The sequence below is a fragment of the Leptonotus elevatus genome, chromosome 19, assembly GCF_054856555.1.
Source record: "Leptonotus elevatus isolate MCC_2025b chromosome 19, RoL_Lele_1.0, whole genome shotgun sequence".
NCBI classification, from domain to species: Eukaryota; Metazoa; Chordata; class Actinopteri; order Syngnathiformes; family Syngnathidae; genus Leptonotus; species Leptonotus elevatus.
In genome coordinates this window covers 2,003,760-2,022,569 of record NC_141257.1, presented here as the reverse complement: position 1 = coordinate 2,022,569, position 18,810 = coordinate 2,003,760, and the positions used below count along the sequence as shown (strand labels likewise).

The following is an 18,810-nucleotide window of genomic DNA, read 5'->3' as shown; positions in this document are numbered from 1 at the left end:
GCCTGTTTAGGCAGCCGACCAGCCGGGCATAAAAAAAATGTTACCAACTAATGTATCGCCTAATAAAACCCAATAATGAACACACCTTTTGTCTTCTTGGTGCTTATATTTGATTGGTTTGGCATCCTCTTTTGCATATTAAAAACCCAATAGTGCCTCCATTTCGTTGTCTTGGTATTCAAAAGTACTCATGATGGACTATGCAGTCAGACCTAAATAATAATAATAATAATAATAATAATAATAACACTATCAAAACCCTTTTCTCGTTGTGATCTCGTTGAGTTGATTATCAGCTCATTCTTGGGCAAAATGTATCCCAACAAACCCTTGTGAATCCCGCCACGTTCCACGCTGTGTTAAAAAGTCAACACGCCCTACTTTTTAAAAAAAAATTAATGAAATTTGCCCTTTTTTTTTTTTTTTACTTTTACGCGAGAAAGGGAAACAAACAAGTCATTTTGAAACTTCTCAGCAAAAAAAACAGGACATTTTATCACGGGTGCGTAGGCCCATTATTAGTCACGTGGTTTTAAGTGGCCAACATACGTCACAACTGACGCAACAGAAAGATTAGCGCAGCGCAAGCAACATCGACTTTGTGCGCAGACAAAACAACGTTTAGTCTGTGCACAAAATACATGATGAATTTTAATCGCAGCTAACTTACTTGTCACCGGTCATCCGCAACGAAACAAATTGAAGCGGAAGTCGACAAGACCGGGTATGCTTGGCTAGCCGCACAAGCTAACCTAGCGTCGCCACAATAAACACACGTTTAAACACACGCCACAGTGACGCCAGGCTGAAGCGGCAACTGAAACCTGAACATTTTTACGCGTCATCGCATCACTCAACTGCGGAAATGGCAGCAAAAAGAGGCCAAATACCTCGATTGTCTGACGGAGTGGTAGTTGTAGGGGCTTCTCCTCAAGCTCTTCCGCATCGGAGCTAACGGGATGTTGGCAGCCATCTTGGCCGGGAAGTCCACGCGGTGACGTCACTCCACTCTGGTGCGGGGATTTATGCCGCGTTCGCGAACGCGAGTGGATTTCAATACATGCTTAATGCTTTTTTTCGTCCCTGAGATGTTTAGATTGTGGGTGAAATATTGCATTTAGTTTAGTCAATAATTAAAATAAATAATGTTTCATTTGGTCCGTTTTGGGGACTGCAGTCGATTGGGGGTAGGTGGGGGGTGTAGTGCACAAAATGCTGATTTGTGGCCACTAAATACTTATTTGTAACCACAAAATGCGAACATAAGCAATTAGGGACAATAAACACCTAAAGTTCGAAATACTGCTGTTACACTTTGCCAGAGTTGTAAGTGACACGTTTTTTGTGTGTGTTTTTTTTTTTTGGGGGGGGGGGGGTTTCTCTCTATTATTATTAATATATTTAGTGACTTTAGCAGTGTTATTACTCGGGGGTCAGCACAAGTAAAAAGAAAGAAAAAAAGGCAATTAATGAGATATGTTACTTATTAAAAGTTTTTGCAATTGTGTCTTTGAGGTATCCTGTTGATGAAATAGGTTCAGTTTCAGATTGCAGTAAAAAAAAAAAAAAAGAAAGAAAATTGAGACCTAGTGTCATGTATTTTAACCTTTAAAATGTATAAATAGATGAATTAAGAAGATTCATTTGAAAATCAAACTAACAAGCTAATCATTATGTATGTTCAGCGCACGATTATCATCCATATCACCTCACAGTTTACCAAGAGGAGGTTAGATAGTACGGCGAGCATTTGTTCCCCATTTCTTTTTTTCCCAACAATTTTTCCCGCAATAAACAGAATGTTGATCATCAGGTTTTGTTTTGTATGTGTTGGGGGTATTGGTGAGCATATGTTGTGCTTTGCACCAGCTCGCAGCATTGGGCAGCTGTCCAGAGGAAGGAGCGCAGACTTTTTGCATTATTGATTCGAACATTCAGTACGTTCCCTTCTTTCTGAGCAGCTCTCAGCACGGAGTGTGAAGTTACACATGCTCGTTAAACGAAAACAAAAGAACAAAAAAAAAAAAAAAACGACAGCTAGTCTCTCAATGGATAAAATGGCGGGCGTTCCGAATTTAGAGTTGAATTTAGAGTTGAATTTAGAGTTTCTGCTCTGTTTGTATGCATTGCTGCTCCCTGTGCTTTAAAGTAGAATTTTTTTTTTGTGTAACATCTTTGGAAATTTCGGTTAGCCTGACTATTGTATATTTTTTATTATAAGTTAGCTTTACAATAGAAAACTTTTGTTAATCGTTGAAATTACAATAGTGCCTTGAGATACATGAGTTTTTTCGAGATACAAACTGTTTGGCTTGCAAGCAAAAATTTGCGAAAACAACCTCTATTTGGTGGCAGTGAAATCAGCTACTGACGACTTAAAAAAAAAGAAAATAATTACATGTGTATTTAAAACAACCAATACTATATATAATAATGTTTATTTAAAAAAATATATATATAATAAATAGTATTAGTGTCGCATTATTATAACCCTTTAATTTAAGCAATGGCAAAACATTTTGCTGTATGTTTGACCGTATTTAGTTTTGTGTTAGTTTAACGTAGAATTCAAACCAACAGCTTGAAGCATGCAGGCTTGACCTCTCATTTGCTAAGGATTTGATTATGTATATGCCCTCATACATAACATTCACTGCACTGTGTGTAAAAAGAAACCAGCTGTTTTACAAATACTTTAATGTCCATCATAGATTGCATCAGTTGATTCCAATTTCTTTACCGTCGTCAATCAGCATAGAAAAATGTCTGTTGTTCCCAAGTTCCACGCCATTTTTGGACAGGCTCGTGATGGACCTGACCGCGCCGTTCACTCTGTCCATGCCGGCGGCCATTGAGCGCAGCGGCGTCGCGCCTCGGTTCTGGATCACCGAGATCTCGTTGTTCTTCAGGGCCAGGCTGCCGGTGATGGCGCTGGCGTAGCGGCTCCAGAAGCCGGCGTCCACGTGCATGGCCCGGGTGGCCAGGTCCAACTTGACGGCGTCGGAGCCCAGCAGGGCCATGGGGTTGTCCACCGAGAGGCGCCGGCCCCTCCTGGCCGGCGCGTTGTTCCACATGTGCGTTCCCATGTGAACCTGCGAAGGGACGACAAAAGACGGCGCTCATCAAAACGCGGGATGCTAATTTCAAAGTTAGCATTAGTTTGACGACAAAATCCACGAACCATAAAATGAGAATAGTGACTGACACTTAAATCCTGTATATCAAAACACACTCATACTTATTAAAACACGCATTTTAAATGATTGCTTAGTGTTTCTTCTCACTCTGTCGCTGTCAAGAAAGGGGAGGCTATCGTACAACGTGACTTTGAGGAAACAAAGAGAAGCAAAGCGTGCCGGATTTCATGCTCTTTTTGGTAAAACTGACAAACAAAACAAAACCTCATAAACCTGTGTGTGTTTAAGCACCCAAATATTCAGCCAAACCATATCATTTCATCTAATGAAAGTCAGCTAGCTTAATGCTAACATAATGTAAAACAGTTATAGATGGGCAAATGGAAATTAGCATCGACATTGCCGTAATTATGAACTTTAAGCAACTGCATCAAAGTTCGGCATCACATACAACAAAAGACAAACCTATATAACCAGAACCATATCATTTCATCTAATGAAACTTCAGCTAGCTTCATGCTAACATAATGAAAAACATGATAGATTTGCTAAAGGAAAGTAGCATAAATGTTGTAGTCAAATTAAACCTTTGAACTACTGCCTCAAAGTCAGCATCACATACAAGAATTAAACATAACATTTAAAACCAAAATGTTCAAGCGAAACCATATAAATTAATCTCATGAAAGTCAGCTAGCTTAATGCTAACATATCATGTAAAGCATTAGAGATGCACTAAAGAAAATTTGCATCCATTTTGTAGCAATTACAAACTTCAAACAACCGTATAAAAGTCAGTATCTCATACAACAAAACACAATTAAACATTACAAATCTAAAAAAGTTCAACTAATGGCCCCGTTTTAGCTGTTACTGTTTCACTTAAATGTAGGAATAAACGAGTACCGATGCAAGGTTTTGCTATTGGGCCAATACGGGCCTTATTTTAAAGTATTGGGTACTCACCGAGGCTGGCGATACTAGGCTACTGATACGATACTTAAGGCACTTTTTTTTTTGACATCGACTCAATCCTCCTCGACAGTAGTTTGACACATCAGAGAACCATCAGAAAAAAGGTTTTGCTCAAATGTTTTTGTCTTTATGTTGAATTTTTGGCCTACTGTAACACACCTAACAATTACGTGCATTGACATGGTTTTCTTTTCACCAATATAACCCTAACTACGACGTGGCCCTGGGTGAGGCCTACCTTCAGATTGCCCTTGGTGGTGAAGGCCCGACCGCAGACGGAGCAGACGAAGGGCTTCTCGCCGGTGTGCGTGCGCTCGTGGATCTGAAGGGCGCTGGCTGAGGAGAAGTTCTTCCCGCAGGCGCTGCAGTTGTGCTGCTTCGGCGCCCGGCGAGGGGGCGTCGGTCCCAGCAGGGCGGCTATTCCCGGGCTCGTGAGTGACGGGTAAGTGGCTGACAGGTTGACGCCAAATGTCGGGTACGGTTTGGTGCAACCGTTCGTCTCTGACTTTATTGACCGGGTCACCAGGCGGGGGGCGCCTTGAGCTCCGGATTCGGCGTGTTCTTTTTTCACAGACGAGGCCAAATGTTCCTGAATGTCAGTACTTTGTGCAGGTGATAAAGGCGGCGTCGCGGGGGGGCTGGAGGCTCCCAGATTTTCAATTCCTTTCTCAGTTAAAGAGCATTGAATCTGGATCTGGTCGTCGTAGCCGTTTGTGAGAAATGGATCCCCGGAGGAGGTGCTGAGGTTCGTGGTGTAGTCAATCAGATGGTTCTCTGGGGAAGATTTCGGAGGACTGGCCTCATTTTCTAGCTCCTGCGTTTCCTCTGCGTCGTCCCCCTCCATGGAGACATCATCGGCGAAATCGTTGCTACTGGGGCTGTACAAGTTCTTCTCATTCTCTCCCTCCATCTCCCGAACCCCGTCCAGCGGAGCGGAGTCCGGTATCTGCCCGAGCATGTGCATGCGAATGTGCTGCTGGAGGACCACGGCGTTGGTGAACCTCTTCTGGCAGATGGGACACGAGTGGCGCACCTGTACCGGTGGGTTCTCCCTGTGAACACCCACGTGGGTCTTTAGGTTGCCCCTGGTGGTGAAAGCCCGGCCGCACGCTTTACACTTGAAGGGCCTCTCGCCCGTGTGAATGCGGTAGTGCATCTTCAAAGCGCTCGGGCAGCTGAGGACGCGCTTGCACAGGACGCACTGGTTGGCGTCGGCGATCTTTCTGTCGATGTTTTCCACCAGCTGCTGCAGCTTTGAGGTTTCTGAGGTTTGCATATAATCCAGGAGGCCGCCGGGGGACGAATCTTCCGCGTTTGCCGGGATCGGCGAGGGGGAGCTGGACACGGGAGACGCTGACGCCACAGGTTCCGGCGTGGTAGCGATAGATGTGTTGCTGGTTTCTTGGGTTGCTTGAGGGCCTCTCAGGATCCGCACGCAGCTTTGTGGCATTTGTACCTCCTCTGTTTTTATATTACTGGGTCCCTTTGGCTCTGGGTTGGACTTTCGAGTGTCTGAAACCGGAGACAATGGAGCCTCGCCGTCTCTCCGGCTTGGTGACGCGCACTCACCAGAAACTGGCCAATACAAGGACGGAGCAGATGGTGTTCCACTTGAAGGCTCACTCGAGCCCACGATGCCGGTTCTATTGGAGGAGAGCGGAAGACCCGCGGAGGCCGGCAAGCTCGTTAAGACAGGCTTGCTATCCAGCCACGAAGAGACGGCTTTTTCTGGCGACACGGTCATCCCGTAGGGGATCCCAGAGCTGGTTGGCACGTTGTCCAGATACTCTGGCACGGGGTACGGGTTCATCTGGACTCGAGGGTACTTGTCTTTGTGCCTCTGGAAGTGCACCTTCAAGTTGCCCTTGGTGGAGAAGCGGTTGCCGCAGATGTTGCATTTGAAGGGCCGCTCTCCAGTGTGGGAGCGCAGGTGGATCTGCAGGGCGCTGTCGCTGCCAAACACTTTGGCGCAGAAGCGGCATTTGTGCTTGAAAAAGGGCTCCTCGGGGCCGGCTTTCGTTTCGAACAACGATGCACCGGGCGGCTTCCCCTTCCGGTGCTTCATCATGGCCTCCAGCGGGTCGAGCGCATTGGCCGTGGCGGCGATGCTGGCTAAAGGATTGGGGAAGATGACGCTGCCGGGGGGGCTGTGGGGCAGGTAGGGGACGCTGGCCTGCCCCGGGGGGGGAGGATTCGGAGAGCTCAGGGTTTGAGGGCTGCTGCTTGGATGCGATCCAGCGTAAGGATGCATTAATGCAGAGATGCCGCTACAACTGGAGAGGGACGGGGTTGAGTTTTCCGAGGAAGAAGCTGAAGTACACGCAACGTCTCGAAAAACCGGTTGCCTGCATACAGTTTGTGGGGGGAGGTTTTGTGATTTTTCAGGCACGGTTGACAGCGAAACAGCAGCTTGGCCATTGATGTTGGAGGGTTTATTTCCTGACAGTGGCATGACGGTAGGAGGGTAGGGGTTCGCCACCAGGCACAAGGCTCTGGACACCGGGTTTAAGGCCTCCTTGCTCGGCTGCCTGTTCATGGTGGCCACCTGGCTGCAGATCTGCTCGATCAGGTGCAGCTGGTGGACCTGTTGCTGCTGCAAAGCCAGTAAGTGCTCCAGGATAACCGGGATGGCGGCCGAGGCCGACCGCCCACCGGCGGCGGCGCCGTCCACCCTTTGGGAGAACTGAGCCACGGCCACCCTGGTGCTGTGCAGAATTTCCAGGGTCACGTTGGTGCTGGGTAGCGCCTGCATGGTCTCGGTGGGATCTGGCGGAGGAGGACTGAAGGCATATTTGTCCTGTGGCCCAAGTTCTACCTCCATAACCTCGTCCAGGCTGTCACAATCGGTCACCGCCAACTCGCCGGCCGACTCCCCTGCTGACGAGTCACCGGACTCCACGCCGGGAACCGGCGAGGGTCCCGTCGGGGACTCGGCAGCACCGCCGCCTTTGCCGTCCCTCACAATCATCAAGACCGAGCGATCCTCAACGCAGGATTTCCGGTGCTCACTCAGATCGCTCCAAGTGAAGAACTCGGCGCAGCATTGGCGGCAAACGCGCGTGTCCTCGCCGCGGCAGGAACTTCCTGTCCCGCTGAGGTCCTCTCTCTCCGCGTCTTCCACGGAGCCTGGCAGACAGATGAATGTCACGGGATAAGTTATTTGTCCCACCATGTTGTGTGGAGAATTACAAGAATTGACCTATTTGAGAGGATATACCATACACAGCGCAAGAGCTCGTTTCTATTCCAAGGGTTCGCAAGCATTTTGGGTCAGGAGACCCCTTACAGGGGAGAAGCTTTTCCGTTTATCTTGATGCCAACTAACCCACTCACTGCCCGCCCAATTAAAAATGTATCTTTGACGTCTAAAGTCGTCAATGGCAGTGAATGAGTTAAACATGACTAGAAGAGAAATTGCAAGTTTAAAGGTAAAGTTGCAGATTTGCACTTTGAAAAAAAATGCTATGACACAATAATGTATTGCTAATTATTTTGCGGACCTCCAAACTCAGCTTGCGGACCCCCCAGGGGGTCCTCAGTCAGTTGACTGCCTTGCCCAAATGTTTCACTCAAACGTCCTCAGATGTTAATAATCTGCCGGGAAAAAATCAATGAGGTTCAATAATAGTTATCTGACCTCTCAGTTGTGCTTTGGCACAGATAATCAACGTCCATACGTGGCATTGATTTCACCCCCGTGTTTATTTAATCCAGTGGCATGGAAAAACAGGAAATGAGGCCACTTTTTGACTGCACTTTTAAGAACAATCGCGTTGTCCTCCACATTCAGCTAATAGACGACTTTGCGCGAGGACTTTTGATTCAATCTGTTCGGGCTTCGCGCCATTAGAGAAGCAGGCAGCAGGAATCAAAAAAAAAAAAACAGCAGATGGAAAAGAGTCGACTTGACAACATTCTTTGCCGCACCAGCTTGTGTCCGGGAAATACATTTAAACGAACAGATCCAGATTTGGAGATTTTTGGAATTGATTTGCGCATGGGGGAAATGTGTACATATTTCGTGAGGAATTTCACGCTTGCAGGACAATTTGGAGTCTTCAAGTGAAGCTAATGTGCGTGTTTTTTGGGATTCATTTCAAACTCGGTGCTGGAGGGACAGAGCCAAGATTCAAACTCAGAACTTCTCAACTGTAAGGCAAACCTGCAAACCACTATCACACCATGCTGCCCTCATGCGGAAGGTATCCTCTGGAAAAAGCTTGAAAAACAGCCAGAGCTGAGATTCAAACCCAGGACCCGTCAACTGCGAGCCAGTCATTGTAACCACTACTGCATCGTGTCGCCCTCATGTTGAATTTCTAATCAGAAAATGCTTGGAAAACACTACCAATATGGTCAGAACACTAAAATGGATTCAAACTGGGTCCTCCCAATTGAGAGGCAGATTTACTAAACATTTCACCAACTGCCACTTTTCTGTTTAAAAAAAAAATCTATTTACGTTCATGACTTTTCCTGCTATTTTTTTACTCACAAAACACAATACTTAGCATTTAAGTAAATTTGATAGTCAAGTGAAAAGTTTGGACTTGTCTGTTTTTTAACTAAATTATTTTCTTGGAATTTGACCCCCCCAAATTAGCCTAATACAAATTATTAGATTTGACATGAACCAGAAAAATAAAAACATTCAATTTGACAGATTTCACAAAACACACAGATCTCTGCTTTTGTGTTCAAACTCTTCAACCGTGCATCCCTGAGCTGACATTCGAACCCAGAATCCTCGAGTGTGAAGCGGATCTACTAACCACTCCACCGCTCCATGTTTTTCGAGCATTAAGCACAAGCGTCTGCATTTATAACGCGTTCAAGGGAAGCCGAAACTGTCGCAAGCGAGTCGATAAATCCTAATGCAAACAATTTGTTTGCATTGACAAATGTAAAAAAAAAAAAAAAAAAAAAGGAAAAAAGAAGACAGCTAGCCACATTTTCAGCCTGACAATGCAAGTGTGCAATTAGCGTGGAGTGAAGGCGATCCATGCCAAAGTAGGGCCCTGTCAGAGGTAAACAATCAGCAGCTCACCAAGTGGGTGGTCTCGAGCAAGTCTGGCAAAAAAAAAAAAAAAAAGAACGAAAAAAAGCCGAGTCTCTCTAGGCTTACTTTGTACGAGTTACTTCCAGAGAAAACAAAGGCAATGTGTGTTTTTTTTTTTTTTATATTTCCAGCTTTGAAATATTTGTCCAAATATAATACAAGGCGTGAATGTATCGTGTCCATTTCCAGCGCTGTAATTCGCTCCATAATAACAGGAGCAAGGCAGCAGATTTACGGCCGGTCCTGCCCGCGCGGTTTCAGAACCGTAGGCAGACTTCTCCTGTCGGCCTCGCCGCTTGACCTTTTAACCTCTGATGCGCTAAGTGTATTATGATGCCGACACGAGGGGGTGCCATAAATAAACGACGGACGACCAATAGTTGAGCATCGTAACATGTGAGCAAACGTAATATTCTACCAGAAGCTTGAAATGGATCTTATTACACTAAAGCGATTAGAATCCATTTACATTACATTAACACTCTCCAATCAAAACTGCACTTTTTATTTACGACTAATTCAATCCTGGCGGCTCGAAAAGGTTCGAATGACATCTGCTCGCCCAGCAAGTGAATTTAGAATTTGATGGCAATTAGAAAATATGATGTGTGCGATAACATACAGGCGGGAAGATCTGTTTAAGGACAATAGCAATTATTGTATTGAGGTAAAGAGGCTGTTTTGTTGTTGAGCATAATTTAACAAAAAGTCTTCACATTTTTTTTGCTCTGTTTGTAAAAGTGAATAGGCCAGAATAAAAAAAAAAACGGTGTCACGAGGTAGAACGATTGCAACTGAGGAAAAGTGCGTTCAAAAAAAAAGGTCTATATGCTCACGCAAACATTCAGATATTGCAAACTTAAATCATGTTTAAGAAGTAATATCAATAATTCGAGACAAAACTGTAATGGGAATGCAGATATATATACATATAAATATATATGTTTTTAAATAAACTGATTAAATACTCGGCCAACATTTTTCCAAATACCTAACGTCAAAAAGGCTCAAATTTTAAATAAATAAATAGCACATCAATAATAAAACTACCAATAAATTAAAAGTCATATTTGGGAGTAACGTGAACTTCAATTGAGTATTTTGAGTACAATTACTTGCACTTTTTTTGCGCTCACAACTTCCACGGCACTTCACATACCGTCATGGCGGAGGAGGCGCAGGCCGCCCCGGGGCTCGTCGTGTCCGGTCCGAAGGTGCTGCGGCTTGGCTTGCTTGCGCCGGGACATGTCGCCGCGTGCACGCACGCACGCACGCCGCCTGGCCCGCCGTCGTCGGCTCGCAGCGACTGCAGGGAGCCGCCGGCTGGCTGCGGGGCTGCGGGTGCGAGCTGAAATGCGCGCACACGGACGCTGCGCTGTGTGGGAGCCCCCGGGTGGCGATTGCGCATGTCAGCGCGATGATGAGAATGATGATGATCGAAAAAAGGGGGTGGGGGTTTCGTGCTTTTTTTTTTTTTTGCTCAAGGGGGATTGGCTAACTTGTATGGAAATGAGGCGTGACGTTCGATGACTTCCCTTTGGAAGGCGGAGGCGGCGGCGATCAGCTGCTTTTTACGCGCAACTCCGAGCGGGACGTCCCGGAGGTTCACGCATGCCTTTTTAATCCCACTTTTTTTTTTTGCGCACCTTTTCCGGGAGGGGGAAGCCGCTGACGTTGCATGGTTGGAGGGCCGAGTGTGTCGTCCAGGTGGCAGGCGGCTAGAGGCTCCCTCCTCGGCCGGCGCCTCCTCCTCCTCCTCCCGGCGTGGAGCTCCACGCGGTGAAGGTCCGGAGGTGTGCTGGACCTCCCACACTTTCGGCGCCATAAAACACAAGGGGAAGAAAAGTGAATAAATAGCGGCCGGGTCATGTGAGTGCTGAGTGATGAGCATTAACATGCGTCATTTTTGCATACTATATTGTATAAGAATTTGTCAGCAAAAAAAAAGAAAAAAGAAGCTATCAAATGACGTAGCATTTGTCTCAAAGCATGTAACCTTATAATATGAATGCTGAGAATCAAATGTTTTTTTTTATTATTATGGTTATGAATGCCCATCTCACATCAATTCATTCATAGTTATGTGAATGCTAAGAAACACACTTTCAGTTCGACATCAAATTTTTGTGTGATGCTGAGTGACAAGCATTCACATCCATTTACACATTCCCACCACTGAATACTGAGAGACAAGCTTTCCTACCAATAATATGTGATGCATTAGAAAGTTCAAACTAATTGGGTGAATGCTGAGAGACGAACATTCAAACTGTATAGCAAATACATCAAACATGTTTTACTATATTAATGCTGAAAGACAAGCATTCCTATACCAATTATATGTGAGGCATTAAAATGTTCAACTAGTTTGTTGAATGCTGAGAGACGAGCATTCAAACTGTATAGCAAATACATCAAACATGTTTTACTATATTAATGCTGAAAGACAAGCATTCCTACCAATTATATGTGAGGCATTAAAATGTTCAACTAGTTTGTTGAATGCTGAGAGACGAGCATTCAAACTGTATAGCAAATACATCAAACATGTTTTACTATATTAATGCTGAAAGACAAGCATTCCTATACCAATTATATGTGAGGCATTAAAATGTTCAAACTAGTTTGTTGAATGCTGAGAGACGAGCATTCAAACTGTATAGCAAATACATCAAACATGTTTTACTATAGGGATGCTGAGAGACGAGCTTTTATTCAAGAATCAAATGTTTCTATGATTTATTTTGTGTGAATGCTGAGAAACAAGGATCCACGCCAACACTTGATTATTGAAAATATTGATTTCCTGTAGAGACGTGCTTTCAACTGAAACAATTTTGAACGTGAACGCTAAGACATGCTTTCAAGTGCACATTAAACCGTCACAAACCTGAGTGCTGAGAGACAGACATTCACACTCAAATCCATTTTTTTACAAACTTTTTTCCTGCAAGGTATAATGTCATGGAATTACAGCAGAGCTGCGAAATAGCCGTTTTCCGTTCCCTGGATGCTGAATGAAGAGCACTCCTCCACGCAAACAAAGCTGTAATCCTCCTTTTCAAGCAACATTGTCCCTGAACTTGTAATCATGTGCTGTGAAAAGATGTAGTTGGACGTGGCAGCGGAAGGGAGCGTGCTCGGGACCGAATCAGCTGTTGATAATTGCAAGTACTTCACACAAGCGGCCCGCTATTGATCGCCGCGTCGTCTTCAATTGCGCTGTTGGGGGCAGATAAGGCCCGGCTCTCCTCTCCTGTCCTGGCCCGGATAATCATCTCTTCGGGAAAGCATCAAGTTTGCTTATGATGAATAGCTCGCCGCTTATCGGGACGCCCCAGCATTCCTTGATTTGATATCGATTCTTGCTAATCGGTGTCGTCCCGTCGCCCCCTCGGGCGAAATCTAACCGGGTCGCAACTTGACCGTGATCTCCTCGCACGGTTCCGACTGGTTAGCTCAGCGTTGTACAGTGTCTGCGATAACACAACGAAGCAAATGCAACGCATACATTTGATGCGCGATTATTATTATCACTAACGGCAACGAAATGAAATAGAATCTGGAGAATTGAATATTTCGTGCGTCATGATTTCATGCATCAATTCTGCAATGAAGTCTTTTGTATGCGCCTCAGACACCAGGGGGCAGTATAACATGCACTACTTCCGTAGAATGTTTGACGCTGAAACACAGAAGAAGACCGTCACAAATGAGCTGTTTTCCCCAGAGGATAAAGAATATATGCCTGTGAGTATTGCTGTGTGCTTTGTCTGCATATGTTGACACCATTTGTGTTCAAATGTAATTTGTTTAAAAACTTAGAAGTACTGTGGATCAAAGCTAGTTTAGCGTCGTTAGCACGCCTATGGAACTTTGCATTGTGTGTTAGCATTAAGCTAACAGACGTTTGTAAGGCAAAAAAAACACGTGTAATTAATTCTCTTTTCTTTACGTTTAGTTTCCAGTAAATTTTATTAGTAATAGCAATAAACAGGAAAAAATAGGACTTTTACACTTTTTAGGAAAATTGTTTCGAACATGTCAAACAGCTGCTTGCTGTGAACTTCATTGCTACCATCTCAGCCTCAAGTCAAACTGCTTGCAACTCAAGACACACACAAAAATATCCTAAATTATGTCACTTGTAAGTCGAGGTATATAATACACTCTAAAAAAACATTGGGTCAAAAATAACCCAACAATGGACCGATCATCTACTTGGGTCATTTTGTATAAAACTACCCAGAAAGTTCGGTTAAATTGACCCATAAAGTGGATCGGTCCATTTTTGTGTCCATAACTTTTGACCCAACTGTTTTTAGAATGTAGGAAATGACAACCAATTAGAGCCTGAACCATAAAATAAATGAGAGAAAATTGGTCCTTTTGAATAAAAATGAAAATCAAATTCCACATATGACTTTTGATTTGTGTCATATTTGATACATCCAGTCACAATGCTTTAATATGAGTATTTCCAAAAACCAGAAGGACCATTTCCCACTATTAAGACGTGTCGCTTCCTTTCTCAATTGGGACGATCTTGCAAGGTCGCTGGAAAAGCCATCAGCTGGGTGATTACTGCCCTCTAATGGATTATCCGTGCAATGCATGTCAGATCATATACATCAGGGTTTTGATGAAGGGGAAAAAAAGATTATACTCATGAAATAGAGGACTCAAAATGTCTTTGTAGTTCAATATGATACGTTTGGCTTTATAGGGTTAATAACTATTTACTGAAAAAAACAAAGCTGGTTTGATAGTAAAAATGAGTGTGATGGAAGATTCCAGTCTTGGTCCAACAGGCAGGCGAGCAAGTCGACTGTGGTGGTAAACACTTCAAGATGTTGCACAGAAAGTTTCCGATCACTATCGGCAGTGGTGGAAGTTAAAATATAATCAACATAACATACAGTAAGTGCCCAAACTAACCATGAAAGACATTAGGGAACAATGAAAAAACGTAATAAAATGGCAAATAGGGAAGTAGTAATTATTTTTTTTCCAGCACTACATTATTTCCAAATCAAAACATCTGTAAGACGTTTTCCATCCCCGCCTTAAAGCTTTACACAAACAAATCTGTTGTATGTAAAGATGCAAGAATTGGACATGACAACAAACGCAAAATCCAAACCAAGAAAAATCTCAGAATTTCCGGCATGTGGAGGCCGCCTGTTCATGTGATTTACTTTTCAACGAAAGTCGCCGGATCAGAACAACATTTAGCAGAACATTCGTCTCCCGAGAGGGTTTCCCGCCTGGGCGGGCGGGCCGGCCGCCGTTTAAGTCAGACCAGATCTGAAAGAATGACACTCACTCAGCTTCCGTTTCCTCGTAAAATCACACCGAAGGCGTTTTCACTCGCGTGTGTGAAAATGATCATAAATCACACGAGGGATCAATAGGCCCGGTCCGGGCTGCAGTGGCCCGATAACACAATCAATACGACCTATTTGGATTTTAATTAATACATGACAGCTGCTCTGGCCTGAGACCGTAAAACATGACCCCCGACCCCCGATACCTCCGAAAGGAATCGTGTTAGGTCAGAGAGGTTTTGCGTGGGCGGGACATGGCAGATTCTTGTGAAATCAGAAAAAAAAAAAATAATCCCCCAAAAAGGGAACAAATAGAAAGTGTCTGCGTCTGTAAACAAAAAGGACGGCGAGTTCTTTTGGTGTGGAATTCTGGGTCTCGAACAAGTCACTTCCTGTGAGTCACAGAAAATCATTGCAACTTCTCACACCACATTTCGGGAAAACACGTACGCTCGGCGTAAAGACGGCCGCATTTCCATTTTCTTTAACAATCAGGTGACAGAAAATAGATTCGATATTAGACCAGATAAAACCGGGTCTAAGTTGCGGCGCAGGCGATGTTACGCAATTTCGGTGGATTTGATCGAGGCGCAGAAAAACAGATTGTGTGGATGTCTTGTATTTTGTTTGTACATGGACAGAAAAATAGTTTCCTAATTGTTGGAGTTAGTATCCGCTAGGGTTAGGATTCTAAAACCGGCGCTGGTTCTATTTGATAACCGGTTACCACTGAATTGATTCCCTGGAATCATTCCACGGCCTCTTTTGAAACATCATCCGCAAACATCCGTGGCAGAACGTGTTCGACAAGAGTCGGGCTGGGCCGGGGGCGGGCCTAAGTCGAAATGCCAGGGCCGATTTTTTTGGGTGCCGTCCAGTCCTGTGAAACGATAGGAGGAAGAAAAAAAAAAAAAGCAAGCCACTGGCGAGGCCGCTTAAAACACCTGGATCTCATGAACAACATTATAATTTTTGTGCATATTTCCGTCACTTTCCAAGCCTTCATTTGACAAACGGACCCTGGCCACAAAAGTCCGGGACAGGAGGCGCAGGTTCCGGATAACTGCGCCGTCATGGTCGGCACTGTTTATTTGATGGCGCGGGAACGTGATGGGAAAATGTTTCTGAGTCAGATTATGATCGTTGCCTGCATGTTCAGACAGACAAATTACACGAGCGAGACCGGTGACAAAACGTGCGGTCATGCTTTGTGTTTGTGTTAATGTCTGAGCCAGCGAGATGACACGCGTCATGACTCAGCAGAAATACATTTCGATGCTCGGACGGGAAGAGATGGAAAGAGCGCGGCTTGTTGCGTGCTCACCAGCTCTATTAGGGATCTGCCCTTTGACCTCAACACCAGAACGTTGATCAGAAGGTTTCACAAAATGAAAATGAACAAAAAACGGGAATTAACCCTATAAAGCCTGAGCCATGAAATATATGAGAGCAAATTCTGATTCTTTGCAAATAAGGTATTTATTTGTCCTTTTCAACAACAACAACAAATGTTTTGGGAAAGTCAACTTCCACATGACACTTGATTTGTGCCATTTTTGATACACTCAAACAAAACGCTTTAAATTCGTACATTTATAACTGTCAAAATATGATGATCATCAGAAAGAACATTCCCACTATTAAGAAGTGTCTCTCCTTTCCCAATTGGGACGATCATGCAAGGTCGCTGGAAAAGCCATCAGCTGGGTGATTACTGCCCTCTAGTGGATTATCCGTGCAATGCATGTGTCAGATCATATACGTCAGGGTTTTGATTGAGGGCGGGGGGGGGGGGGGGTATTATGCCCATTAAATAGAGGGCTCAAAATGTCTTGTATTTAATACAATACGTTAAGCTTTACAGGGTTAAAAAAAAAAAACATTGCTTTCCATATATTTATATTATTTATATTATTATTTTTATATTTATTTGTATTTTTATATTATTTATATTTACATGTGATAAATTGTTGTTATGTATCATTATCATTATCATCTTCATTATTGTTATTATTATTATTATTAATTATGCGAAAAGTAGCTCGCTAGCATTGCCGCGCGCCGCGCGCGCACGCTTAAGAGTATTTCCCCAACTGTTGTGCAGGAACAACAAAGTGCGCCGGACTGGACATCTGTGAGCTTTTGGGAAACAAAGCTTTGTTTGTGAGCCTCCGTCAAAAGCAGACACTCAAGTTGAAAAACTTTGTGTTTTTGTCCCGGCCACTAAAACGACATCCTGGTATAAATTTGCAATACAGGCCCGATTGTGTGCGGCGGGCACGCGGGACGCATACAAATAGAATCCCCCGCCTTTCACGTGCGCGGCCGGCTGACTAATGTACAATAAATCAACAAAAGGCGCTTTAGTTGCGTATCCGGTGAGCTGTCATTTTATCTCCTTTTTTTTTTTTTTACTGTATTTAATTGGAACTTTTTTTCCTGGCAACGTGACACCGGCTCTTTCAGAATCTAAAGAGGAGATGGATAAGAATTTCTCCTGCTTCCTGCGCTCTTTCAAAAAAAAAAAAAAAAAAAAAAGTTGCTCCCAGCAGCTTTTTGGCCGCGGGGAGACTAAAGTTACAAGTGCGTGGCATTTAGCGGGGAGCGAGAAGGTAATTGGAGGCTGCAGGGGACGGATAAGGACAGGCTGGGAAAGCGGGAAGTTGGCAAGCGGCTGCGGGTCAGCGGCGCGCCTCCGCGGCCCGAACCCGCTGCACCAGGTGTCCACTTAATTCAAATGATACTATTATTCATAGACAGAGGAAGAGCACTGAATCCCCCCCCCCCTCGCCTCTCCCCCCCCCCCCCCCCCCCCAACTCCCACTGCTCCCACCAACAATTTGCAAGTGAATGCAGATATAATCCTGGAAATATAAGTCTCCATTAAGGCTATCCCGTTTAGCAAACAAGGCGGCCATTGTGTGGCGTGTTGTGTTTATAAATCGCAGTCTGGGGTGGGCGGGTGTGTTGGGGTGGGGGGGGGGAAGCAAATAAAGAGCAACATTGAGGGGGCCAAGACAGATTTGTGTCACATGACAGTCAAGAGCCTGTTTAACTTCTCGCCGCGACACTGACACTCGTTTGTGTCCAAGGCGAATTAACAAAAATATATGTAAACATGGCTGCATCTTTTCGTCAATGATACAGTACTTTCATAATAATCCATAAAATGGAGTTAAAATTAAAAAGATGCACTGTACTGTAAAAAAACGAGGGTGATCATGATTTGTGTTGCTCATTTTTCTGCCACTAGATGGCATTATTGCATTTGTCAGACAATTGGTGACAGCTCAGTGCATTTTTATTTTCGTATCAAGAGCTATCTAATCTTTAGCATATAAAATTGTAAAATGCAACTATATGTATTTCTCTCCAATACATTTCATATTATTATTATTATTATTATGAGTTTTTATTCCTTTATTAGCTTAAGTTTATTCTTCAACCGACTTTGATTCCAGTTTAGAAATACGAGATGACACGCATGCAAAGTTCCAAAAAATACGTGCAGCAAAGTTCCAAAACATATGAAATCGACAGCAACAAAAAGTAGTTGTTGAGTACATTTAGTCCGTATTGCAGCCAAGCCATCTGAAGTTCCCATGAGGCGTCACGATACAGTGATGATGCATTCAATTGCTGATGTATGAAACGCAAGCTTTGTCCGGCCACACTGGCTAATTATTTGACAGATATATGGAGCCCTGTTGTGTGTGGATACTGTGAAGGGGGGAAGGGGGGGGGGGGATACCCCCACCCCCTAATAAAGAGGCCACTTGCAAAAAAATTCCTCTCTAGCCTCTTTTTTTTTTTCCTATTCTTTGTGAGAAGATTACATTTTTTCACCACATTTTGGAATGACAAACTGAGAGAGATGTGTTTTTGGTCTGGGGGTCGGGGGGGGGGGTCTGACTGGGAGAGGACGGAGGGGGGGTGAGAGGGTGCAGCAGGACAGCAGTCAGTGGCACCCTAAAAAGAGTTTCTCAAGCAGAAATATTTAATCTTCTCACAAGGGTAAAAAAAAAACCCCACAGAGGACAAAAAGAAGCTAATCATCCACAAGCCCCCCCCCCCCCCGCCCACCGACCCCCACCCACAAAGCCCCTCTACAAAGCCGCCTGACTCCCCCTCACTCAAAAAAAACAAAAGCAAAAAAAAAAGATGACGTAGGACTGAGGGAATAAATCTGCATGCTTAATTATGGGACGTTCTCACAATTCTCGCTAAAAATGAACTCTTTCCCTCATTTACAGTCAAATCAATGGCAAAATGAGTTAAGGGGGAAACCATCCAATCAGAGAGGACCCCAAAA

The 18,810-nt window shown here is 44.3% G+C and overlaps 2 protein-coding genes across 3 annotated transcripts in view; both read right to left on the bottom strand.

Moving 5' to 3' along the window:
- Window positions 1–993, bottom strand: part of atp9b (ATPase phospholipid transporting 9B) — a 30,159-nt gene extending 29,166 nt beyond the window's left edge. For both annotated transcript variants that reach the window (XM_086062486.1, XM_086062487.1), the window contains exon 1: window positions 891–993. In XM_086062486.1, coding sequence (XP_085918612.1) covers window positions 891–973 — 83 coding nt within the window. In that variant the 5' untranslated portion in view covers window positions 974–993. The remainder of the gene's footprint in view (window positions 1–890) is intronic.
- Window positions 994–2,680: 1,687 nt separating this feature from the next.
- Window positions 2,681–10,582, bottom strand: sall3b (spalt-like transcription factor 3b). The gene is made up of 3 exons (XM_086063236.1): window positions 10,331–10,582; window positions 4,351–7,238; window positions 2,681–3,092 (listed from the first exon to the last, which is right to left on the bottom strand). The coding sequence occupies exons 1-3, from the start codon at window positions 10,416–10,418 to the stop codon at window positions 2,718–2,720; spliced, it is 3,351 nt and encodes a 1,116-aa protein (XP_085919362.1). The 5' UTR covers window positions 10,419–10,582; the 3' UTR covers window positions 2,681–2,717.
- Between the last annotated feature and the right edge of the window lie 8,228 nt (window positions 10,583–18,810).

What these genes read in the sequence shown, in the direction of transcription:
- sall3b (XM_086063236.1), bottom strand. Translation starts at nt 10,418, where the DNA reads ATGTCCCGGCGCAAGCAAGCCAAGCCGCAGCACCTTCGGACCGGACAC. An exon ending in GCGCCTCCTCCGCCATGACG is followed by an intron (nt 7,239 to 10,330) that starts GTATGTGAAGTG and finishes TCTGTCTGCCAG; the next exon opens with GCTCCGTGGAAGACGCGGAG. An exon ending in CCACCAAGGGCAATCTGAAG is followed by an intron (nt 3,093 to 4,350) that starts GTAGGCCTCACC and finishes GTCCCTTCGCAG; the next exon opens with GTTCACATGGGAACGCACAT.